This window comes from Eptesicus fuscus, chromosome 3 (genome assembly GCF_027574615.1).
Source record: "Eptesicus fuscus isolate TK198812 chromosome 3, DD_ASM_mEF_20220401, whole genome shotgun sequence".
Taxonomy (NCBI): Eukaryota; Metazoa; Chordata; class Mammalia; order Chiroptera; family Vespertilionidae; genus Eptesicus; species Eptesicus fuscus.
Window position 1 is genome coordinate 102024301 of NC_072475.1, and position 26185 is coordinate 102050485.

At 38.3% G+C, this 26185-nt stretch overlaps 1 protein-coding gene across 5 annotated transcripts in view; it reads right to left on the reverse strand.

Moving 5' to 3' along the window:
* SAMSN1 (SAM domain, SH3 domain and nuclear localization signals 1) overlaps nucleotides 1-26185 on the reverse strand; it is a 51201-nt gene that overhangs the window by 13156 nt on the left and 11860 nt on the right. For 2 of the 5 annotated variants that reach the window (XM_054714071.1, XM_054714075.1), the window contains exons 2-7: nucleotides 16774-16844; nucleotides 15478-15544; nucleotides 10839-10988; nucleotides 9212-9341; nucleotides 7045-7196; nucleotides 2423-2629 (exon numbers count right to left, since the gene is read on the reverse strand). In XM_054714071.1, the coding sequence (XP_054570046.1) occupies nucleotides 2423-2629; nucleotides 7045-7196; nucleotides 9212-9341; nucleotides 10839-10988; nucleotides 15478-15544; nucleotides 16774-16844 (777 nt within the window). Of the gene's footprint in view, nucleotides 1-2422; nucleotides 2630-7044; nucleotides 7197-9211; nucleotides 9342-10838; nucleotides 10989-15477; nucleotides 15550-16773; nucleotides 16845-26185 lie in introns of all 5 variants that reach the window. The other 3 variants (XM_028126889.2, XM_054714073.1, XM_054714074.1) reach the window with 3 other exon arrangements.

Genomic DNA, 26185 nt, shown 5'->3' on the forward strand with positions numbered 1-26185 from the left:
TCTCTCATCATTGATGTTTCTGTCTCTCCCTTTCCCTTCCTCTCTGAAATCAATAAAACATTTTTTTTTTAAAAAAGTGGTCTTAGGATATTGATTATAAACCAAAGGAATCCAAGGCTTTCTATTTAATTAAAAGTTTTATTAAGCTTTACAAAAGTACTGTGGTTGGAAAAGTATTGTTTCCTTTTCTCAGCACATATATCTTGTCCATGATTTGCATCAAGATATACTAATTAAAATTCCTGGGTTTTGCCCTAACTGATTTGGCTCAGTGGATAGAGTGTCAGCCTGCGGACTGAAGGGTCCCAGGTTCGAATCCGGTCAAGGGCATGTACCTTGGTTTCGGGCACATCCCCAGTGGGGAGTGTGCAGGAGACAGCTGATCGATGTTTCTAACTCTCTATCCCTCTCCCTTCCTCTCTGTAAAAAATCAATAAAATATATTAAAGAAAAATAATAATACTGGGCTTTTGATTTCAAAGTCTGTATTTTATTTATGTAACCTTTATTCTCTCTAACAGCATAAAAATTCAAAGTGAAGTTTAATGCTTTTCAACTTTCTCAAAAATTTCTCCCATTTTATTTGATTATTATTTCAATATCCTTACTTTAGTTATTAAAATTAAGTAAGAGGAAGTATAAAAGTTTTAAGTAATCAGGAAGAGCTTATTACCAGCCCTTTAATGTTAAAAACAAACAAAAAGAAAAACCCAGTAGCAATTCTTTTAAAAATATCCTAGAAGGAACACTGAATTAGGACAGAGAAAACTGAATTCCCATTCTGATATAACCATCTAACTGAGGGTTCATGACTAAGTTATTTCACTTCCTTAGACGTTGGTTTTCTCATAGGTCATGAAAAAAACCACAAAAAAACAAATAGGGAAGCAGGATTCAAACTTGTACTTCTTCCAAGGAGTACCCAATTTGGGGGCACCAGTAGTAATGTAGGAAGACCTAGGCAGTGTGTCTACAGACAAGATTGTAACTAGATAATTCAGAACAAACAATTAAGGAAAGTTTAGCTATTGCCTTAATGAATTTCAAAAAATATCAAAGTACTACCGTGTTAACTTTTAAAATAGATTGCAAAACAGTAAATTGAGTGAGGCTAGGTATATATTTAACAAGGTAGATATTTTGTTCATATATGAGAAAATAATTTGATTATAAATATAGACAGCACAGTTTTTTTTAACACAATTATTATGCAGGCTTAAGATCACTATTTCCTAACAAATTAGTTTTAAAACAGTTATATTAATTTATTTTCCTTTGACTTGCTTTTGATCTCTGCTCTATAGAAAATACAATTTTCATTTTTTTTCAAGTTTCTGGTACCATTGTAATTAGCTAGTTGTTAATATTAGGAAAGGAGCAAAAGGGAGGCCAGACATTATGGACCTGTTAATTGGGCAGCTTTGCCAGGAAGCTGCAACTTCACACTCCTCAGGGAACCACTGGCCCATTTCCTTGCAGCTTACTGGGGGAAGGGATTGGACAAAGGGGAAGTTGAGTGCATGCACAGTGAATTGGGGTGTCATAGAGAAAGTGGCAGTCAGTCAAGCCTGGAGAACCATGAATTGACTAGAGTAGGGCAGGTCCATTGCAAACCTGCAAAAATTTGGGAATACATAATCCCCTCAACAAAAGGAGTTCACATTCTCTCTCAGCCCTCTTCTTCCTGCTTCCTTGCATTAACCTGTTTCCTACATAGCCATGTGGCCATGTGGACCCCACATGTAAGGGGTACAGATGAACTATATCTGGGAATACAAACTAAGCTAGCCTGATGCTGGATTACACTGTGTCTCAACCTAGAATGGAAACTTGGGATACTGGCTTTGATTTTAGCCCTGCTAAAAGCAAAATGGACTTCTTCCTTGGCAGGACAAAGCAAAATGGGACCTTGGAAACTCAGGGGTTTAATTTATCAGAAATAAAGCTTTCTACAATACTACATCCTCCCCTGCAAGTCTCAAAAAATTCTTTTTCTGGGGATATCATAGGAAACCCATGCCCACTAGCAACCTGTAGAGATGTGGAGATCTTTACATTGGTAACATCTGGATTTTTATTTTCACTCTTCATACTTTCTTTATGATTCTCATTTACATGTTTCCTCTGGGTCATTTATTCTCCAAGGTATTTTTATTTTTATTTTTTCACTACACTTTCTCAAAATTAATCTCTCCAGTCATTGCTGAGTAGCAATAGAGTTTAGTCCAAAGGATATTATATCAAGAACCATTCTTGCATAATAAAAGTGATAAAGGAGAAAATAAAAACTGTTCTTGAAAAACAGATTTTCCTTTGCTTTAAGTCATGTATTTTTTAAACAATTCTGTGCAACACTGATCTAGTCTCTTTAATTTTTCTGTCCATATGCCAAAAGAATCCAATAGGCCACATGTTTGCTAACCTGAAGGTGAATCCTCTCTAAGAATTCCTGCAGGGTTTTGGATTTTTCTCTTCCACTCCTTCGGTGTGTCTTTATTTTCCTGGGGGCTGATTCCTCTTCTGAGATGACATCCACATAAATAAATTTAAAGTTTCCCACCTTATTGTTTAACATTCCTGTCCACAACCCCATTGGTGTTTTGCAGATGATGTCTATGATGTCTCCTTTCTAAGGACAAAGAAATATTCAAATCAAATTTCAGAGAACTCTGGTGCTATTGTAGAAAGAATGGAATCATAGAAAACAAACTTAAACATAAGACGGAGAACCACAAAAATACTAGAGGAATCCAGAGCAGCAAAATCTCAGACATATGCCGAAGCAATTTCTTCACCGATACAGCTCCTAGAAAAATGGAAACTAAAGAGAAAATAAACAAATGGGACTACATCAAAGTAAAAAGCTTCTGCACAGCAAAAGAAACCATCAACAAAACAATAAGAAAGCCCACTGCATGGGAGAACATATTTGCCAATATTATCTCCGATAAGGGTTTAAACTCCAACATTTACAAGGAACTCATACAACTTAACAAAAGGAAGATAACACAATCAAAAAATGGGCAACGGACCTAAATAGATACTTTTTGAAAGAAGACATAGGAAGGCCAGAGACATATGAAAACATGCTCAAAGTCACTAATCATCTGAGAGATGCAAATCAAAACAACAATGCAGTACCATCTCACACCTGTCAGAACGGCTATCAACAAATCAACAAATAACAAGTGCTGGCAAAGATGCAGAGAAAAAGGAACCCTCGTGCACTGCTGGTGGGAATTCAGACTGGTTCAGCCACTGTGGAGAACAGTATGGAATTTCCTCAAAAAACTAAAAGTGGAACTCCCATTTGACCCAGTGATCCTACTTCTAGGAATATATCCCGAGAAATAAGAAATACCAATCAGAAAGGATATATGCACCCCTATGTTCATCGCAACACAATTTACCATAGCTAAGATTTGGAAACAGCCTAAGTGCCCATCAGCAGATGAGTGGATCAAAAAACTATGGTACATCTACACAGTGGAATACTACGCTGTTGTAAAAAAGAAGGAATTCTTACCATTTGCAACAGCATGGATGGACCTGGAGAGCATTATGCTAAGTGAAATAAGCCAGTCAGAGAAAGATAAATATCACATGATCTCACTCATTTGTGGAATATAATGAACAACATAAACTATTGAAAAAAACACACCAAAAAACAGATCCAGAGACAGAGAAGCATCTATCAGACTGTCAAACCTCAGAGGGAAGGTAGAGAAGGGTGCGGTAAGGGGGAGAGATCAACCAAAGGACTTGTATGCATGCATTTAAGCCTAACCAATGGACACAGACAACAGGGGGTGAGGGCATAAGTGGGGGTGGGGTGGGGGAGCAATGGGGCAATAAGGACACATATGTAATACCTTAATCAATAAAGAAAAAAACATTATAAAAAATAAAGTAGAATAACTAGGGCATTATGCTAAGATGATTCCAAGATAACAAATAAATATAAGAGGAAATTTCTTTTAAAAGTTTGAAGAATCCCAGCTGGTGTGGCTCAGTGGTTGAGCATCGACCTATGAACCAGGAGGTCATGGTCAGATTCACAGTCAGGGCACATGCTCAGATTTTGGGCTCGATCCCCAGTGTGGGGAATTCAGGAGGCAGCTGATCAATGATTCTCTCTCATATTTTATGTGTATATCTCTTTTTCCATCTCCCTTCCTCTCTGAAATTAATAAAAATATATCTTTTTTTAAAAAAAAATGTTTAAAGAAACTATTTATTAGTGACAATGAAGAAAACAATGCGTTGAAGAAAATATCCTACATGCATTTGGTGACATGTTTTTGTGTTTGGTATCATATCAATTTGTCAACTTTTATTTGCAGAGCACAATGTAATCTGCAAAACATTTTTGCACAAATGAAGTCATTTTATGCCCACAACACACCTCTTATGTACATATACAAGGTGTCATTGTTTCTATAAATATTACAGAAAAATAAACACAAACATTAAATAACTTCCCAAGACCTTATAGGAATTTAATGGCAGAAGCAGAACTGAAGGCTAAGTTGTCTGAACTAAAAAATGATGGTCTTTTCACTCATCCTGTCAAAGCACTATATATATATATATATATATATATATATAGCAAAACTCAAGCTGCCATTCCTGAGGGGCTCCCATATTAGGGAAAGGGAGAAAGAGAAATCTGTGATTCGGTTTGTGCCTCTAGTTCATCTGAAACATTCATCCACAGTACAAAATAAACACACCTAAATTATTGCATTCATCTAACATAATGAGAGTGTTCAGAACTTTGTACATACAAAATACATAATAAATACATAATAAAAGTATGTATGCACTGAGGATACATTGTTACTTAATTATTCTAGAGATGATAATTCTTAGATTAAGCTCCCCAACAAAGTTTGGATTGAAGTATCAATGAAGCACATTGGGATAGACAAAGAAATTGATATTTTTCTTTATTTTCATATGATACTATCTGGTTACATGCTGCCAGTTATTGGCAAGAGCAGAAAACCCCACAGGGGTAATTATTTGTAAAGAAAATGGATATCATTGCAAATACAGTGCATACATTTTAGAGAAGAGTTACTCCCTTGAGACATAACTTTCTTCCCCAGAGAAGACATTATAGTTTCTGATAGTTTGGACATATTAGGGGTCTACCCCTAAATAAACAAAGCATTAACTTGGCTACTAAGAATATTTTTTCCTGCTGCTCTGTGAATGTATATTCTAACATCTAAAACACAGATTTTATTTGTGAAGTAGAATTCAATGTGATTAAAAGATCTGGGCTCTCTGATTTGTAACTGTCTGCCTGTTTGACACTATGAGCTTTCATCTAGCTCTTTCCTGCCTTTTACTCTAAGGGCATCAAATCTTAGGCTCGATGGGATCAGCTAATCAGTCCCAGAAAATCCCCAGAAGCTCTGAAGGGAGTTTCTAAGCATGGCAGCCTCTGCCGCATCCTTCCTAGTATCTTTAAAACTTGTAAAAACTGTACATTCCAGGAAAGGTCACCAAGCAAAGACTCAATGTCATTTTGGATAAGACCCTTTTTGGAAACATTAGTATTCAATTTTCAGTGGTAACTGGGATTCTTATTGTGTCTTACAAGTTCTCAGCAAGCATCACTTTGGGCAGCACCAGAGTGAGCAGCTATCCTGAATCAAAATGTGTTCAGTTTATTCCCTTCTACTCCCCGCCTTTCCTCAAGACAGGAACTAAGAAATGACTAAGGGGCCAATTGCAGAGAATAATGTTTTCTTCATCCTCCAACTGAGCTTGCTCAGATTTGATACTGCTGAATGGACAAAGTGAAGAGCTGTGTGCCTTGAATGTTAAATGATAATATCAATACTTCATAACTTATAAATATTGGTTAACATTGGCTTGGTGTTGACAGCATAAAAATTCATAAATTCTGTCCTTTTAGCTATATAGCACTTTGTGTTACTAAAAGGAATAATTTGACATCTATAAAATATTTTAGCACTAAACCTTCTTCTATTTGTGCTGTTGTAACCAGCTCCTCCCCTAAGTATAAGCTGGATAATAAAAATGATGGATTTCTCCCCTGTGATTATGTTGTGTTACATGACAGAAGGGACTATGCAGATGTAATTAATGTCCCAGACTAGTTAATTTTGTAATTATCTGGGTGTTTCTGACTTAATCGGGTAGGAGCTCTTAAAAAGAGATATTTGAAGCCTGAGTGAGCGTTTCTCCTGCAGAACTTGTTATAGAGAAGGCCACGGCCAGCCGCCTCCAGGAGCTGAGGATGACCCAGGTGCTTTCCAGGAAGAGAGCATGAGACTCACTCCTACAACCACAAGTAACTGAATTCTGCCCACAGCCAGTGAGCTTGGAAGATGGCCCGAGCTTAGGCAAGATCACATTTCCAGCTGGCACCTGATTTCAGCCCATGAGACCTTCAGTAGATGAACCATGCCCAAATTATGACCTACAGAACTGTGAGATGATAATACATCTGTGTTGTTTGAGGCGCCAAATTTGTGGTAATCTGTTACACAGTAATAGAAAATGAGTACAGAGGATAAAAGTAAGAAGAGGGAATTCAGGAGGGAATATCATTGGTAGGAAGATGTTTGGTTACTCAGAGTAACCAATTTAAGTCCTGAATTGCCCCAGCCAAGTCTGGTTCCCAAGGCTCTTGCTCTGCTGGAATCTTGCCTAATATCTCCACCTTTTCTCCCTCTCCTTTGCTTTATTATTTTCACTTCAGGAATGATCAGGCAGAGCTGGGCACCTGCTTTCAGGAAAATGTACACAATCCCTTCTCTGATAGGCTTTGATTATGCATTATCTTCATAACAGCAGTTTATGCTAATAGCCTCAACAGACTGATTCCCTACTCTGCCTGGCGTGTTATGTTTAAATTCTTGCCACAGCAAGCTGGTCCCCAGTTCTACTGTTGGGAAGAACAGACTCGCACCCCCTCCCCCCAGTTCTCACTCCTTGCCCTTGAGAAACAGATCATACAACCAGCACTGGACACACCACACAGAATGCAGATGTGTGTGCACACACCTTGATTTTGAGGGAGTCAGTGTCATAGGGGCTTGGCGTGAAGTCGGTGTGCACTCTGGCACGGCCACAGAATGGTCCAGAGTAAGGGTTCTCATCATCGAGTCGAAAGCTGTCCCGGTTACTTGTGCCATCTGAACAGCTTGTTATTCCACCTGAAGAAGGCAAAGCAGAGGTTAACAGTTCTCATGGAAGGTTCATAACATTCTGAACCATCACCTGGAACAACTAAGCAGGGTCAATGCTGAAACATCGGATGCCATCCTCCTGCAGAGGTTCCAAGGACCCATCCTGTTTCTGCCTCCCAGTCACTCTCTATCAGCGACCTCTGTCCTCTGAGCTATTTTGGACCTTTCTCCAGCCAATCTGACTACTCTTTCCTCAATCACTAACGCAAAAACCATATGTCTTTGGTCTCCGATCTGATCCAGTAGTACAGTGTTTTGAGTATGGGTACTTGTTAAAGAAGCAGATAGTGTAAAATTAACTCCCTGTATAAGCCAAATAATTAAGTTTGTACATATGGCTTTCAAAAATGTTCTAAACTGGACTTTTAAAGCTGCTCTAAATCCTTGCTCTTTGGTCTTCTTCCTTTATGACTTTGAACCTCAGGGGATTAAGAGGAAAGTGATTCCATTTTGCTGTGTGTCTGGGGGCAAGGATTCTTTCCAGTGGAAGTCGCTCTTGGTGTCCCCCTCTCAGTTGTCACTTCACTTTCTCCTTCAGTGGGCCTTTGGGTGCTCAGTTCAATGACCGACAGCCTCAGTTTCTCGACCATGAATAACAGTAATTGTGGAAACAAGGTCAAGATCCTTAGGAATGCTCCATATTGTATATGAGCTGGAGTATAAGAAGGGTAGTTTCTTCTAATTACAGAAGTAAGTTGTACGTAGCAGCTAAATGAGCCACCATCTCCTCACCCCTCCCTTCCATGACCACCCTGGGCCCTGGTTTTTCATGGCACATTCTAGTTAATAAAATTCTTCCCACATTCAGCATCATACTTCAGAATTTTAAAATTGCCAGCAGAAATGAATACTAATGATATCTGAATTTCACACATGCAAAAATATAGCCTTCAAATGTTTCTGCAGTTGCTTTTTTAACAAAATAACTGTTCTACAGCCAATAGGAATATAGGAATAAAATCTAGGATATTTGAAACATCTGGTCTTTGCTATCTAAATTCAAATAACAGAAGCAGTTGATTTAAAAGGAAATGAAAAATAAACTGCAAAAACATTTAAAAGCCCTTACAAGATTAGAGGGATGTAAAACAGTGTAAAGTGCCCTGCAATGGCAGCAGTTTCCAAATATTGTAGTAGGATATGTGACTGAATCCCGAGTGATTGATCGTCTTCTTAGAAATATATCAATGTTTTAAGAAAATCCTTTTGATCATCTGCTGGTTTCTTTTTGTCACCTAATTGGTGATATTCCTACTTTTTAATATTTACATATTACTTTACTCTTTACCCACTAATGCTGGATGGAAACTTAAATGTCAGAATTGATGTAAATGTCCTGCTTTATCTAGAATTTTTAAAGGAAAATAATGGAAAGGAAGGAAAAAGTGAGAGAAGGCAGGAGAAGAGAGGAGAGGGGAGGAGGAAGAGACATGGGAGAGATGAAAGAAAGAAAGAAAGAAAGAAAGAAAGAAAGAAAGAAAGAAAGAAAGAAAGAAAGAAAGAAAGAAAGAGAAGAAAGAAAGAGAAGAAAGAAAAGGAGAGGGAGTTGAGGCAGCAAAGGGAGAGGAAAGAAGGAAAGAAGAGACAGAGAACATGATTTTATTTATCTGAAAACTGTAAGTCATTTTAAAAATACTGACTCAATATAATACTAGTTCTCCCCAGCATATGTTTTTATTTTAGGGATACAGATTTAATTACCCAACATGATCTTCTGAGGCATATCCCCAAGGACGCTTCTGACAACAATGTTAAAAGTTTCAAAATAGTGCATAATTCTATCTAATAGATTAAGTACCATTTTAAACAATAGCAACTCTTTAAATTCAACACATTTTACATTTTTCACTATTTATCTTACCAAGTAGCTGGAACCTTGTTGCTAATTTGAGAAACCAGTCCCAGAGAAGCAAGTGTGTTGTTTTTAGTTAGCTTAACCCAGACTTCCCATCAGGAACTTGTTCCTGATTCTATAGCCTTACTTGATGAGCTCCGCCCACTGTAGAGACTATCCATGGAATCACTGGCTTTGAGGGAGAGCTTCTCTGTGTGGATCCCAATAATGGGGTCACTGTTCCGACACGGGAGGGCATCCTCTCCATCGTCCTCATCCTCCAGAAAAACATATCAGAGGTTAGGTTAGATCATTGCTTTCCCTGGAGATACTCACTGTGCGCATTGATTTAACAAACAAGATATGGTTTAGCAATAAAGTACTTAGGAAAACATCAATATGAAATATGAGTGTCATTAATCTTAATTTCAATTCCTAGCAAAAAAATTTTATAGATAGAACATTCCACACTATGAAATTCAACTAATATTATAATAGTGCAATTTGTAAATTAGGATGAATATTGTATCAAGATTATTAAACCAGAAATGTTAGATTATTGACATCTATGCTCTTCTGTTAAAGCACTTTTCTTTCTTTACATATGTGCTCTTTCTCACCTATTTACCACTATTACTAATACTTTGAGATCTGACATTAAAAATTTAAACTCTGCACAGTTATTTCATGTCAGTTATTTGCACCCCATGAGATCACTAGATATGAATAAAACATGTACACTTTGCAATTTTAAAGCAAAGCTTTACAAATCTCATACCATGCTTGCCACCTAGTCAAGTGAAAAGCAAATCTTGCGTAAATTTAGAAAGACAGACAATTTCAAAATAAATCACATCTGCTTGAAAACATCTAAAATGTTTTCCATATTTAGATAGTTTGGACAAAACCTATAAATTTTTTAATATTCATCAAAATGTAATTTAATAATCCTACTTTTTGAGCATTTCTAAACATTAATAAAACTTCAGAATATACATTTGATTTACACTAAGTTTGATTCTCTGTTTTTATCCATTCATTTACTCTTTTGTTCAGTCATTCAACCCACATTTATAGAACAGTTTCTAAGAACCTGGCACTGTTTCGGGAACTAGGGATACAGTGGTGAAAACGGTAACAGGGTCATTGCTCTAATGAGGTACATTTTAGTGTCAGACTGTATGCATGTGTGTGTGTGTGTACTGTTTGGGGAGGCATGTGTAAACAAAATAAGCAAGAAAATATCAGAGAATAACTGCTATAAAGGACATAAAACTGGATGATGCTAGGAGATTAGCTACTGGGATTAGGGTTGGGGGAAGTTCAGTTAATTTAGAAGTAGTAGCCTCCAGAGTTCTCCTTCATAAGGTAATATATGCTCTGAATTGTTGACCTGAGTGATGGCAAGCTATAACTTATGTGAATATTTGGAGACAGTTTTTCAAGTAAAAGGAACAGTGAGATCCAAATAAATATACTCCCCGTGCACCGGGCCTCTAGTTTGTCAATAAAAAGGAATGAAGTACTGTTTTCTACAACATAAATGGCATATATTTCTCACATACTACACATGTGATCTTTCTGAACCTCAGTTTTCTCTATTAAAATAGGAGTAATAATACTTTCTTCCACCTAACTTCTGGGCACAATTATTGAGGAGAAATAGATGTGAAGTCCTTCATAAAGCATAAGCATTTCTATGTCTAGAAGTACATGCTAAATGTTTTAAGAAAAGTTTAATAGAAAAATACAAGTGATTAACAGAGTACACTTACCTTTTCCTCAGAAAGGGCTTTGATGTACTTTTTACCCACTTTTTTCTTCATTGTCCAGGAAATGGCTCTCATTTTTTTGCCTAAACTTCCTCCGTGATTTGAATTTTTATTTTTTTCTCCACTTTCATTTATAGGCTCCCCCTCATACACCTGGTTAGAATTGTTTGCAAAAGACAAGATAATGAAGCAATAAAAAGCGTTTTTCTGAACATCGCTATATAACACAACGAAAGATAATGCAACAGTATAATTAATATATTTGATAATGTCATATCCATTACGCTATACAAAGTGTATATGAAATAGAATATATTCACCACCTCACCTTTGGCTACTTCTCATCCTTCCCTTGCTCACTAGAGCAGTGTTTCTCAAAATGTGGTCCCAAGACCAACAACCACAGCATCACTTGGGGACAATTTGTATTTTAACAAACTCTTCAAGTGATTTTGATACATGCTAAAGTTTGGAAAGCACTATAATCAAGTGTCACCCTACTAGTCTCCTTGCTGCTTCTCCTCATGGTCGTATCAAGGTTTGCACTTGCTTTTGCCACTGGCTTCCCTGGAGTCCCAAACTGTATTCCTTCCTTCACTCAGGTTTCTAATCAAATGCCATGTAAAAGAAGGGGAGTTTCTGATTGATCACCTTATTTAAAATAGCTTGCACCTGTCCGTAAGCACTGAATGCTTACCCTGATTTATTCTTCTTCTAAACACTTGATAGTACCTTATAACATTTGTTTGTTTGCTTGATTATTGCCCGAATCTCCCACTATGATGTATGCTTCCATGAGACTGGAGGCTCTATCTGCTTTATTTACTCTGAGTGTTTAGAATACTTTTAGGAACATAACTGACCCCCAATATATTTTGAATAAGCAAAACTCCTCATGTTGAACTTCGGAGTGATTTTTTTTTTATCTTGAAGGATGTATTTGGGTTACATGTCCTTAACATCTCAAGTTTCTAAGAAAGGATCTTTGAAGGTCATCTAGTCTAGTGATGCTCACCATTCCCAATAGGTGGACAGCTAGTCATTCCTTGAATATAAATGATCATGAGAAACATCTCTTTAGTGAACTTGAATATTTTAATATGAAGGTTTAACTATGTAGTTAATGTAATTGTTAATCAATACTATGTTTTGCTTTACATCTTACCCCAAATTGCCTATGATAAATATGAATAGACAGCCAATTTAAGCCCAGAGTTGTAAAGACAAAGATGCTTTGTTTACTTCAAAAAATCCTGAATAAATATAACTTGGAAACAGTTTAAAATTTTAGAATTAGACATTTTTTCTCTTAACTTTATCTTCATGTAAAATTACAAATTAAAATAAATAAGAAAGTATAATATTTAATTACTACTTGTGTTAACTTACCATTGCCTAAACTTCAAAAACTACAAGTATTTTTAATGTCAGATTCTTCTATCATTCTGCTAAGAAGCTTTAAAGAAACTACCTAAACATTTTTTTTAAATTTTAACATATTTCTATGCTGTTTTCCTTCATAGCTCGATCACAATTTTATTTAAAAATTTATTTACTTTGTTGTTGCTTTAATTTATCCCCCCCCTAGAATCCAGACTTCATGAAGTAAGGATTTTCATCTGTTATTGTAACAATATTCTGAATGCCTAACAGAAATCCTGCCATAGAATAAATATTTGTTAAATGAATGAATGAATACTAGGTTACTGAAAAATGTACAAGCTACTCTATCAGGTTCACTAAACTTTCACAAATACTATGTCACTATAACTAATTAGTGAACTTGCGTGAGCCTGAGAAACATTTTAGGTTAACTATACAATTATAAGTTTAATTGTATCTATGTATGATTATGTAAAGTTATGGGTTTATACAATACTAGAGGCCCGGTGCACAAAATTCATGCATGTGGGTGTGTGTCCCTAAACCCAGCCTGCACCCTGTCCAATCTGGGACCCCTTGAGGGATTTCTGACTGCCCGTTTATGCCCGCTCCCAGTAGTATCAGGCCTAAACGGGCAGTCAGACATCCCTCTCACAATCTAGGACTGCTGGCTCCCAACTGCTCACCTGCCTGCCAACCTGATCACCCATAACCACTCCCCTGCCAGCCTGATTGATGCTTAACTGCTCCCCTGCCAGCCCTATTGCCCCTAACTGCCCTCCCCTGCAGGCCTGGTCCCCCCCAACTGCCCTCTCCTGCCAGCCTCATCACCCCTAACTGCTCTCCTCTGCTGGTCTGGTACCCCCCCAACTGCCCACCCCTGCAGGCCTGGTCACCCCTAACTACCCTCCCCTTCTGGCCTGGTCCCCCCCAACTGCTCTCCCTTGCAGGCCTGGGTCCCCCACAACTGCCCTTCCCTGCAGGCCTGGTCGCCCCCAACTTCCCTCCTCTGCCAGCCTGGTCACCCCTAACTGACCTCCCCTGCAAGCTTGATCACCCCCAACTGCCGTCCCTTGCAGGCCTGGACACCCCCAACTGCCCTTCCCTGCAGGCTCAGTTGCCCCCAACTTCCCTCCCTTGCAGGCCTGGTCCCTCCCAACTGCCTTCCCCTGCCAGTCATCTTGTGTCCACATGGGGGCAGCCATCTTTGACCACATGGAGGCAGCCATCTTGTGTGTTGGAGTGACAGTCAATTTGCATATTGCTCTATTATTTAATAGAATGTTAACTGAAACTAGGGCTTCTTACTATTTCCATATATATATATATATATATATATATATACATATATCCTATATAATAAAAGGCTAATATGCAAATTGAATGGACAGCAGGAGCTGCCCCCTCGTGGTCAGTGATTTCCCACAGGGGAGTGCCACTCAGCCAGAAGCCAGGTTCACGGCTGGTGAGTGCAGCAGCAGTGGCGGGAGCCTCTCCTGCCTCTGTAGCAGTGCTAAGTATGTGGGCATGGGTCTAAACCATCAGTCAGACATCCCTCAAGGGCTCCCAGACTGCGAGAGGGTGCAGGCTGGGCTGAGGGACCCCCCCCCACTCCAAGTGCACAATTTTCATGTACTAGGCCTCTGGTCTATATATATAAAAAGCCAGTGAACAGAACGCCAGAACGACCAGTTGCTATGATGCCCACTGAGACCTGTGAACCAACCAGATCAGGGGATGGGGCCAGCTGGCCAACCTCTCATGGCCCCTCCCCGCACCCGTCCCCAACCCAGATTGGCCCCTCCACCCCAATCATGGGCTGGGCTGGCCGGCCAATTGCTTGTGGCCTTTCCCCATGGCCAGCCCTGCCCGTGATGGGCCCCCACCTCCCTGATCGGCCCATGGCCCCTCTCCCCAGCCAGCTCCGCCCCTGATCGGTCCTGCCCACACCAATCGGGGGTGGGGATGGCTGGCCAACCTCCCACGGCCCCTCCCCCATCTGCTGACCCTGATTAGACCCCCCACCCCATGTGGGGGCAGGGCTGGCTGGCCCACTGCCAACAGCTCCTCCCCATGACCAGCCCCACCCCCAATCAGCCTCCCACCCCAATTGGGGGTGGGGCCCGCTGGCCATCACCTGTGGCCCCTCCTCCCAGCGGGCCCAGCCCTGATTGGGCCCTGATCGGGACAGGCTGGCTGGCCAACCTTCTGCCGTCTCCACCTCCTGATAGGCTTGGCCTTGATCTGCCGATTGGGGCCAGGCTAGCCTGACCCCACCTGTGCACGAATTCATGTACTGGGCCTCTAGTATATATATAATTACATATGTAAAAATATATTACATTGTATTATTTACAATTATGTAAGTGTTGATAGAAAATATAGCTATATACAAGTTTATCTATAAGCATATATATAAATATATAGATGTATAAAAGGAATATTTATAATACCTATGTATAAAAGGGTATATGTTATACACACATGCATGTATAGAACTAATACAGATTTATGAAGTCATAAAAGATGACTTTCATTTTTTGTCTAGAATATCCATTATTGAAATTAACATATTTTAAAATATTATAGATAGATGCATCTAAGAATCTGAAAAGATTTTGAGAAATTATATCCAATAAAGGGATCTAATTCTATATAGAAAACAAAGAATAAAGATACACTAGTTCAAATGAATAATTAAGAAGTGAATAAAATCTGAAACTTACTGCTTTAACACAAATGCATCACATGCAGTAACATAGGAAACTTTTCCTAAGCTACATTTAAAGTGTTCATGATTTGCAAATGTGTATGGAATGGTCACCTCTGAGGTATTTCAGTGCAGATGGCAGAAGTGTGAGAGTGTAATTGAGTAGCCATATGCTTTCCTTAACAAATTTACTATTAAGCTATTTAATCGTCTCCTAAATTAAAGGAATTAGAGCTTAAATAAAATTTAAAATACATATTGTTTTATGGTGGAACTGCTCAGAAAATGTGGGCTGTCCGAGTTGCATTAAGTTATGATTCTCTCCTTAGATTCATGCTCTGCCTTCCCCATGGTCTGTCCGGCTTTTTAGGTAGTTCTTCACTCCCAGCGTGGTCCTAGGCACCAAACAACCGTTTGTTTATTTACCACCACAAACATGGAAGGCTATCATCTTTAAACATATTTGTGTTTTATTATACTTTACAAAAGTGATGTTGGCTTTATAATTTTTGTGTGTTTGCATAATGTGCGTAAAAACATAATAACTACCTCAGTGGAGTCGTCTGGTTTTGAGGTGGGATTATTCCGAAAGCGTTCAAAGCTCCCAAAGCTGCTGCTGCGCTGGAGAATAGGAAACGGAGGAAAAGGACCGGAAGTTTAGGGTTTGTGACTTTCACAGACAAAGTGCAAAATATATCATGGTTCAAAAAGCATCACGTATGCACCTGAAACCTGTACAATGTTATTGAACCAATAAATTCAATAAAAAGGAAAAAAAAATATCTCTGGAATAAGGACACTGAATGTATAATTATTATTATAATTGTAGTTGCACATTTGATCAGTTGTCTTCATAGGTTTTATGTTACAGTGGTACACACCTTGGAGAAAATCTGTTAATTTTTTATTTTATAGTGTGAATTTTGCTCGTGTGAATGGCATGTATTACTAACCCACCAAACAACTAATAAACAATAAAACAGAGAAAACATCTGAGTAGATGCAACATTATGCTTCATGAAGATCATATTAGTCAAAAAGCAAAACGAAAATAAGCACAAATACATTTTCCACTTCTAACTCTTGCTAATTTTAAATGCTCTATTTGATGTCAGAAAGAGAAGGCATACACATAGATCTATACATAAATTGAAAACAGCACTTAGTTATGCACAGCCTAAGGTTTAAAATAAACCTGAATTTTCCCACATTTCACATAGAATTACAATGAGACCTCAAGTCAATTTCATTCACTGGCTGTGAGAAAAAACTCAGTATGTTAGTAAAAGACTTGTTCCCTTGGCTACTTTTTGTCCTGTGAAGATAAATGTTTACTTTTATGTAACTCATTCTAGGCAGGTAATTATAAATAGTTTCTGATATTCTCCTAAACACATTTACAAAAATCTTTAGTCATTGAGTCAAAAAAATAGATATTTCCTCACTCTCTGTTTAATTTTATATACTGTTTGAAAAGGTAGATATTTAATACTATGTCCTTAGATACCCACAAATCCTAAGAACATGATCTGTCTAAAGAACTCCATCTCACTTCAAGCTTATATTCTCAAAATAAGCTGGTGGTACCAAAACATAATCTGGTGATTAGAAAAGTTAATAATGGGAGCCAGTAATCTAGAAAACTTTGTCCTTTCAGATGTCAAAGCCCACTTTAGTTCAAGTGAGCATCACAGACTTTTAGTCCTTACAAGCACTCTTATACTCATTTCTCCCCAATAGTTATCTTTAAAACTCTTTGTTTCCATTTTAAATGAGCTGAAATAAAAAGATCCTGACGTGTGGCAAGGGGTTAGCTTGATAGACAACGTGATACAGAATACATACCGTGAGGATAATGGCTGTGTGAGACACAGCACCTTCTGCTGATTGCCACCCCTGCTGAACAAGCCCTTCCGCTAAGACAGGGGGAGAAGAAAAGGGCTGAAACTGAGAACCACGCTGGAAAATAAAGTCTTCTAACGCAGAGCTTACCAACCTCGAGTGACTTCCCAAAGCATTCATCACTCCAGCTTGCCTAGTAGGTGTTTCCACCAGGCCATCATTGTCCAGAGGTCAGAAAAGGGAACTGATGTGATGTTGTACAGCTTATAAAGTATCTCAACACAGGGAAATCTGTTACTCTTTTATATACTTGAAACATTCATATGCATTATTGCAGCCTATGCTTAGGGTACATTTGTAGCCTACATCCAGCCTGCATCCTGCCTATTAAATATTAATGAGAGCTACAGCATGGTTTCCACCATGGATAATGGGGTTATGTGGCCCAAGAGGATACAGAATAGGCTCACTTCAGCATTTCTCTACACTATCTTCTGCCATTAAGTAATCAATAGTCACCACCTTTTAAAATTAATTCCCCTCATTATATCAATAAAGAGAAGCAGGTTTAGGAGTAGTGGTTTAAGAAAGCTTCAGGACTATTACTTTGGATGTGTCAGTCATCTTATTATGATTCACTCAACAATTTTAAGTGAGAGGAGTATAATAGCAATCCATGCTAAGATATCCTTAAGAAGCAAATCTATGTATTTAAAATGACATTTTTAAAATTTTATTATCTGATAAATCTAAAAGTTAGTGACTTTCTGAGATGGTTTCCTGATGTATAGGTTATAGTTTATAATGAAAAAGGGCTAATATCTACATTGAGGTATGGACAATGCACAAATTTATCATTTCTATTCCTGTTAAGTTTCTGATGAAAAGGTGAATCATGTGGAGGCAAGTTGGCTTCACAGATAACAGTCCTTTGTAAATGAGAATGTACTGGAATATTTATAATTTTGCATGGCATAATTGTAATGAATTAGATTTAGCAAATATTATCCTGTGACAGAAGCTCCCATCAAGACAGAACTATCTATATATATAAAAGCCTAAGCAACCGTTAAGACGAAACGACCAGAATGACTGGAACAACCAGAATGACCAGTCGCTATGATGCTCACTGACCACCAGGGGGCAGATGCTCAATGCAGGAGCTGCCCCCAGCCTGCAATCACCAATCGCCACTGGGGCCTCCTGGTCTCTCCGCCCTGCCAGCAGGCCCCGATGGCCTGATTGGGGCCAGGCCCCTGGGCTGGGGTGGGGAACTGGGGGTGGGTGGCAGCAGACTTGGCCTCTTTCCCAGGGGGGCTGAGGGACAGCTCCCTCCTTGGGGCCAGCAGCCAACCTCCTGGGTCCCTCCCCCTATTTCTCCCCCGGCTAGCAGGCGCTGATCAGCCCACTGCCCACTCATCATGGTGGCAGTTGGCTTCTCCCCCTGGCCGGCAGACCCCGGACAACCTCCCAGTCCCTCCCCGTGGCTGGCAGGTCACAATCGCCCAATTGGGGCCGGGTCCTGGACTGGGATGGGGAACTGGGGGTGGGTGGCGGTGGATGCAGGCATTGAGAGAAGGAGGAGCGGGGAGGCGGGGAGGCGGGGAAGTGGGGAGGTGGGGAACCTGATCGCCCTGATCGCTGGCCAGGCCTAGGGACCCTACCCATGCAAGAATTTTGTACACTGGGCCTCTAGTTATATATACTAATAGCTACCAACAGAAGAGTAACAAATAGAAATGCAATTTAGATTTTAGATAGTTCTTTGTTTCTGTATTAGATCATATTTATTCTTTAAATTAACTCCATAAATCTATAGTCTTTCATTGTCCAATTAAATATGTTTGTAGCCCTGGCCGGTGTGGCTCAGTTGGTTAAGTGTTGTCCTGTGCACCAAAAGGTTACAGATTTGATTCCTGGTCAGGTCACATGCTTGGGTTTCAGGGTCAATCTCCATGCAGTAGGCAGCTGATCAATGTTCTCCTCTCACATCCATTTTTCTCTCTTTCTCCCCCTTCCCTTCCTCTCTCTCTAAAAATCAACAAAAATAAAAATATTTAAACATGTTTGTAAACTGGCACAATAGCTGTGAAGGGTAATTTGGCAAAGCTAGCAAAATTACTTTTGTATTTGCCCCTTGACCCAGCAATTCCATTTCTAGACATCTAAACCAGAGATACACTTGTATACAAACTGACTTACACATCCACATTCATTGTAAAACTTTTATAAGAAACTGTAAAACTCAAGGTTCATAAAAAAGGGGCTGATTGTATAATATATGGTGAAACAAAGAAATTGTGTGCTGCTGTAAGAAATTTAAATATATCTATTTATACTGCTATGGAATGATCTTCAGAATACAGTGTAAGTGAAAAGAAGTCCAGTGAAGAAAGTCAAATGTAGTATGCTGCAATTTTTCTAAGAGTGGAAATGTATGAGTGTGTTTTAATATGGCAAATATGTATTCTTTTTTCTTAGAGAAACGGGGCAAAATAAACAAAATAAAGAGACAGAAAAGAAAATAGACTTATCTAAATATACCTTGTTTTGTAAATTTGATTTTAAAATAATGTAACTATTTCACATATTATATTTTATATATTTATAAACAATATGAAATAAAAACCATCCTTAAAAATTCCAGATAAAAATGAAAACAAATGAGCCTGTCCATATTTAAGTGTTGCCTAAGAAAGAAGAATTATTTTAAGTGATGTTAAAAAACAGTAATTTGACAAAAAAGATGGCAAACTAAATTTTAACCTGTTTTTAGTAATCACCTTGTTATTCATAATATTGGTATGTAATATAAGGTTGTGGAACACTGTAAACAAGAAATGATGTCAATTAAATTTGGAGTCAACATTCTTAGTCAGAATCCTCACAATTCTCATCTTGTCACACCATAAAGAGAGGAAGCTTTCAAAGCCTACTGGGGCCAAAGCAACACACTGATCATATTGGAAATGTTTTCACTGGAGTAGACTGTATCCAAAGATGGGGTGATTTTGTTATAAATAAGAATAATACCTGAACTACATTAAAATACCTCAAAATTCATGAGTTCATGATGATATTAAAAAGAGAAAACCCAGTAGTTATCTTTGCAAATGTTACACTTATATTATTAGAACTGGCAAGTAAAGGTAAAGACAAACATTTAATCTGTCCTTCTTGTATGAAATATATTTCAGAGTAACTACATACATAATGAAAAAAATATTTTTTTCTCTGTATATGTTTATCCCAGCTAATCAATTAAGAATGATGAAATTACAAAATTACTATTTTGTAAATACCCACTGCAATAATGGATCCAGAAAAAAATTATCAATGGCTACTAAAATCACAAAAAGAGAGGACTAGAATATATACTTCATAATAGAAGCACCTAATTCCACCAATGAAATATTCTTTTAAGAAAAGCAATTATACCAACCTTCTGTATCTTATTACCAGATTAAATTTGGAGACAGAGGAACATGTTAAATGACATGAAGAGAATGCAGTTGACCATAAAATCTAGACAATGAGAAATCTACAGGACAAGTAGCCTGGTTTTTTAAACTTATCAATAGAAATAAAAGAGAAAAAATAAAGTACATATCAAGAACCTTTAAGAGTGGTTCAAACAGAGATCAAATAAACTACTGTAACTAAAACATTCAAAAAACAACTGAGGAATTTTTTAAATAAGTAGCTATTTGATGATATTAAGGAAGTATCATTATTTTTTATTTGCAATTTAAAAAATCTAGTGAAGGGCAGCAAGTGTGTGAAATATGTGAGCATAAAGAAGAAAACACGATTGGTCATTATTTAATGATTAACTGAATGAGGGATATATGAGGTAGATTGTGCTACTCTCTAATTTTACATATGCTTGAAATTTTCCATAATAAAATGTTGGGTTAGCAAAAAAGGAATATGCATGTATAATAGCTAAAAATTAATTAATAATGTGTGGACATGGGGTATATGGGAAAACTCTGTACTTTCCTCTCAATTTTTCTGTGAACCTAAAACATTTCAACTGTTCTTAAAAAAATTAGTCTTAAAGTAAAAGAGTTAATGCAGGTGCCTCTTCCTTCAAAGAGAGAGAGAGAGAGAGAGAGAGAGAGAGAAGATGGTAGATAGTATTGTAAGTTTCTAAGCAACCAGATTGTAAAAATATTATTAGTATTGTTTAGTTCATAGTTTAGAAGTACTAGTACAGTCATATTTAAAGAGAAAGTAAAGTGTCTCTTTGTAAACTTGTGTTAGTATAACTAACTTTTTGATATAAATGTATGTTATTGGATTGCCTTTAAAAGACTAACTGAGTTCACATGCGGATGATTACTTATTTTCCATACTGTCTACTTGGTTTCCACAAAAATAGAGCTGATCAAGTCATTTAGGTTTTGCACACATTTGTGTGTGTGTGTGTGTGTGTGTGTGTGTGTGTGTGTGTGTGTGTTTCTACACAATGCAATGAATAATTAAAATAACTTAGGAAGATTCATTTTTTTTTTTTTTTTGCTATTCACATTTCCTCTCTAGTTTTCTAACAATTCTAATTACAGATGATATAAAGCTGGCAGAGTTCTTAGAAATCATCTAGTCCAACTCAATGAGAAAACGGTTATAGGAACCAGAACTTTCAAAAAAATCTTTTTTTTTTCAACTCTCCACTATGTCATTCCATTACAAAGTTTTGATATTTTCTTCTACTTTCAAAGAAACTTGCTATCTGAGCAGGATGGAAAGTGTAGAAAGTTGGCTTGATAGAGTGGAACTGAATAGGCTTCTTAGAACAATGACCAGCCTAAATTTATCAACAGCAGAAAAGGAGAATAAGGAAGTCTCTTTTTGAAAATGTAAATCATCCTTTTGACCAACACCAGAAAAAGCTTGACCTTCATTTTCATTTCTTAACCACTCACCAATTTTGGGGTCTTCATGTAAAATCTTACCTCCAGCATGACTTAATATTTGTGTAAGGCACTGGTGGAAAAGTTTCAGTCTATTTCAAAGAAAAAATTTGCATATGTGAGTCAGACATCCACAGTATTTTGAAAATACTGGCAAATTAAAAATTACACACACTCTGCCAGCGAGTTCTCACATTGCACAGAGAGCATTGGTTAGTAATATGCTCTAAAAGGTAGAAATTGTTTCGGTGTTATGTGCTTATATGAATATTTTATAATAATAGTATGTTAAATCTCAATAAGCTTATCAGCCTTTATCCAAAGACATTCGAGGTTTTGACTCTTCTATCAAACTCAGCCACAGAAATGTTTTGAAGAATGTGAAACAAATTTAACCGACTTAAAATAATCTGTTAGGATTGCTTCAGTGTTAAATAATTACACTATCATGTGGTGCCAATGGAAGACAGTTGTGTGAGATGTCAGGGGTGCTGAGGCTAAAAGACAACCAGAGCTGTGAAACATGGCCTTGAATACTTAACATTTTAACCTTGGGTAAAGGCAACCCAATGCTCACATATGTGTCAATGCTGTAAGTGTTTTTAATGTACATCTGGACTCTTAGAACCAGTTAATCTACTTGATTTGTCTGGTTCAGTATCTTTGCCATCAGCAAATTGTCTAGACCCCTGATCGGCCCCCCACATCCCACTAAAGGAAGTGCAGATTCTGACTCAACCATAGTATTTTAAAATTGTGTCACAATTTCCATGGTAAAGTTTTACTTTTAAAAGATGATGTGTCACGAGATGTTTTCTGCAAATTGAAACTGCTTCAAAGAAAATTACCCAAAGGAAATAAACTAGAACTAAAAAAAAAATCAATGCAGAATCTCTAACCTGCAAAAGTGGTTATCCACATTCCTATCAGCCTATCCAAATAAACTGATGATCAAACATAGACCCGGAGTCATAGAAGTATGAACAGACGGTTGAACCTCAGAGGGAAGACAGGGGAGGGTGGGTGGGAAGAGAACAACCAATGAACCTGTATGCATATACTGGTATGTGTAACCCATGGACACAGACAATGGGGTGGTGGAAGCCCGGGGGGGGGGGGGGGTGGGGAGGGGAGGACAGGGCAGGCTCAAGAAGTTAATGGGGGAAAAAGGAGGACCTATGTAACACTTTCAACAATAAAGATGTTTAAAAACCTCACAAGTTTTGAGAGTAAAACAGACTCAAAACATTTAAAATTCTCAATTGCACCTCTGCATGATTTACCACTGTATCCCATGATCTGCATTGCATCCATAGACTGTACGTCATGCTGCACTTTCAGGAATGGAATAGAAAGTAAGATATTCTCTTTTAGTTGAAAGGAGTTTTTAAAATAAGTAGTGTTATTATATCTTAAATATCTCTTATTTTTCAGGTAAAAACATAATTTGGCAAAAGTTCAGTCACTTGATATCATTGATTTTTTACAAAATCCTAGAGAATATAAAGGAAATGAAAGCTTTTAAAAATGTGACCATGATCAGGCAGGAATCTATCCTGGAGGAATTTACACTTTATTGGTGCCATCAAACAAATAACTTCAGTAGATAAGAGCTACACAGAGCCATATTCAAATGAATGGTATACAAATATAGAAGCAATTGCTAAAAGCAGATATTTATAAACAAAAAATGAAATGAATAATGTATAATAGATGTCAACTTGGAAATTTATATTCCCCCATTTACAAGTACTAATTTGTATTGACTACTTAAAACATGAAAGGCATTTTGTGTTTATAGGTCTATGTACATAATTTATAGTCAGTCTAAAGAAAGGCCCATTAAAATGATCACAGATTTTGGAAGTGAAATTAGGTGAAATCAATACAATTTCAACTTTCTTAACCATCTTCAAAAATTACTCTAAGAGGTTGTGAAGTTATTGACTGGGAGACTCTTCAGAAATCACTACATCCAAAGATGGTGATTGCTAAAGTGGTGGTAAAGTAGCCAAAAGATGAGGAACCATACACTGTACATCAAAAGGAGCACTGGATTAAAGAAATGTGTCTAATATAATAATCTCCTGAACTCTTCAAGGGAATGAAAGATTGTCCTTAGTGAATATAATCATTTTATGTTGTATATTTGATACAAGAATATTTCACAAGGATTATCCATTTCTGGATTGTCTATCTCTTGAAACCAAAATTGATAAGTTTTAAATTCTTGCACCACATAGATAATTTTTTAAGACCTTCAAGGAGAGCAGTGTTGAAAAGAACTCTGAATAATGAGGTCATTATTAACTACTAGAGCCCTTGTGCACGAAATCCGTGCATTGGTAGGGTCCTTAGGCCTGGCCAGCAATCAGGGCCGATTAGGGCCTTCCAGCTGCCAGCTGGGGCCTTCCTTCTGACTGCTGGCTGGGGCCTCCCTTCCCTGGCTTCCAGGGCCTTCCTTCATTCTGTGCCACCCCATGGTGGTCAGCACACGTCATAGCAGATGATAGAACTCCCAGTCTCCTGTTCAAACACCTGCAGGGACACTTTGCATATTAGCCTTTCATATATATATAGATGTTCATCATGGTTTTAGAAGATAGTGTGTGTTTAGGGAAGATAGTGGGGCGAGAAATTAGAAATAACAGATAATATATTTCAAGCCTTTGATATCCCTACTCTAAAATAAATTATTTCCCTGATCAAATTTTCATTACTAATTTTTTCTACTAGTAGGTAGCTTGATAGAAAGAATAATTCAAATATCCAGTTATAAGAAATATATATTATCTTCCCACAAATTTAGAAATTTACTCTTTATTATGTGCATATTGATTTTTTCTATTTATAATAAACTATTAAATAATTTTAACTTTTCATCACATTATCAACTATTTTAATCTTATAACTAAACTTCAAAAACAATAATCTTGAATAAATAATTAACAAAAGAAGATAATATTGAATATTATGTTAAAACAAAGCAACAATTATTTATTTTATGTTTTTTTAAATTGATTTCAGAGAGAAAGAGAGAGGGAGAGAGAGAAACATCAATGATGAGAGAGAATCATTGATCGGCCGCTTCCTACACCCCCCCCACTGGGGATGGAGCTGCAACCCAGAGATGTGCCCTGACTGGGAACTGAACTGTGACCTCCTGGTTTGTAGGTCAATGCTCAGCCACTGAGCCACACTGACTAGGCAGAGCAACAGTTATTTAGAGCAATAACTTTGAAGTATTAATCATAACAGGCCTTACTACATTAACCATAATCTTAAGTATCAAATAATCTTAAGTATCAAATACTCATTGAATGTGTTGACTCAAACTCATGTTCCTGAAAAATATCCTAACATTATTTTTTTAAATAAAGGCCTGATTCTACTATTTGTTCTACCTAATAATGAAATTATATGTATACTAGGACCCCAGTGCGTGAAATCGCACAGTGCCGCCCACCCACCTGCAGCCCTGCCTGGACACCTGAACCTCTCCACGCAGAGCTCCAGCGCGCCTGGCCCAGCACCCAAACCCTCTGGCCTTCTCTGGCCGCTTCAAGCCCCACCCTCAGTCCCTCCAGTCGCCTCGGCTGGTCCCGCCTTCTCTGGGCGCCTCCCCGCTTCCGCCCCATCTCCTGAGCAACTCGGCGGCTCCGCCCCATCATGGCACCAGAGGAGAGCATGGAAGCCTCCCACCTGCTGCACTGTGCTCCTTCCCCTGGCAGGTGGGCTGCGGGGCACTCAGAGTGTGAGCGGTGGGTGGCGAAGGACTGGTGAGGAGGGTGCTATGGGCTCTCACCCCTGCCCTCCCTGGCATGGGATGGTCCCACCTCCTCCGGGCGCCTCCCCACTTCCGCCCCATCTCTGGAGCACTGCCCCAGATAATATGCTAATGACCTGGTCGTTACCTGTTACGGTGTCCCAGCCATTAGCATATTAGCTCTTTATTAGTATAGATATTATGTGTAGTATCATTAATCTGAAAGATAAACTATCCTACATAATAAAAGCCTAATATGCTAAGTGTCCGGTTGTCCCATTGGCTATTCAACCAAACAAAGCATAATATGCTAATGATATGCTAAGGCCGCTCAACCGCTCGCTATGATGTACACTGACCACCAGGGGACAGACAGTCGACTAGTCAACCAGTCGCTATGACATGGACTGACCACCAGGGGGCAGATGCTCTGACCAGTAGGTTAGCTTGCTGCTGGGGTCCGGCCAATCGGGACTGAGTGAGATGGGCCAGACACACCCTGGAGCCCTCCTGCAGTTCCTCCCTGGCTGGCCAACCTCCTGTGTCCCTCCCCAGCCCCAATCGTGCACCAGTGGGGTCCCTCAGCCTTGCCTGCTCCCTCTCACAATCCAGGCTGAGAGACCCACCCCCCCAACCCCAAGTGCATGAATTTTGTGCACCGGGCCTCTAGTTAAAATATAAAAGATATTGTCTATTCAATTTTATCAAAAGCATTTTTAAAAAGCAGGAAGAA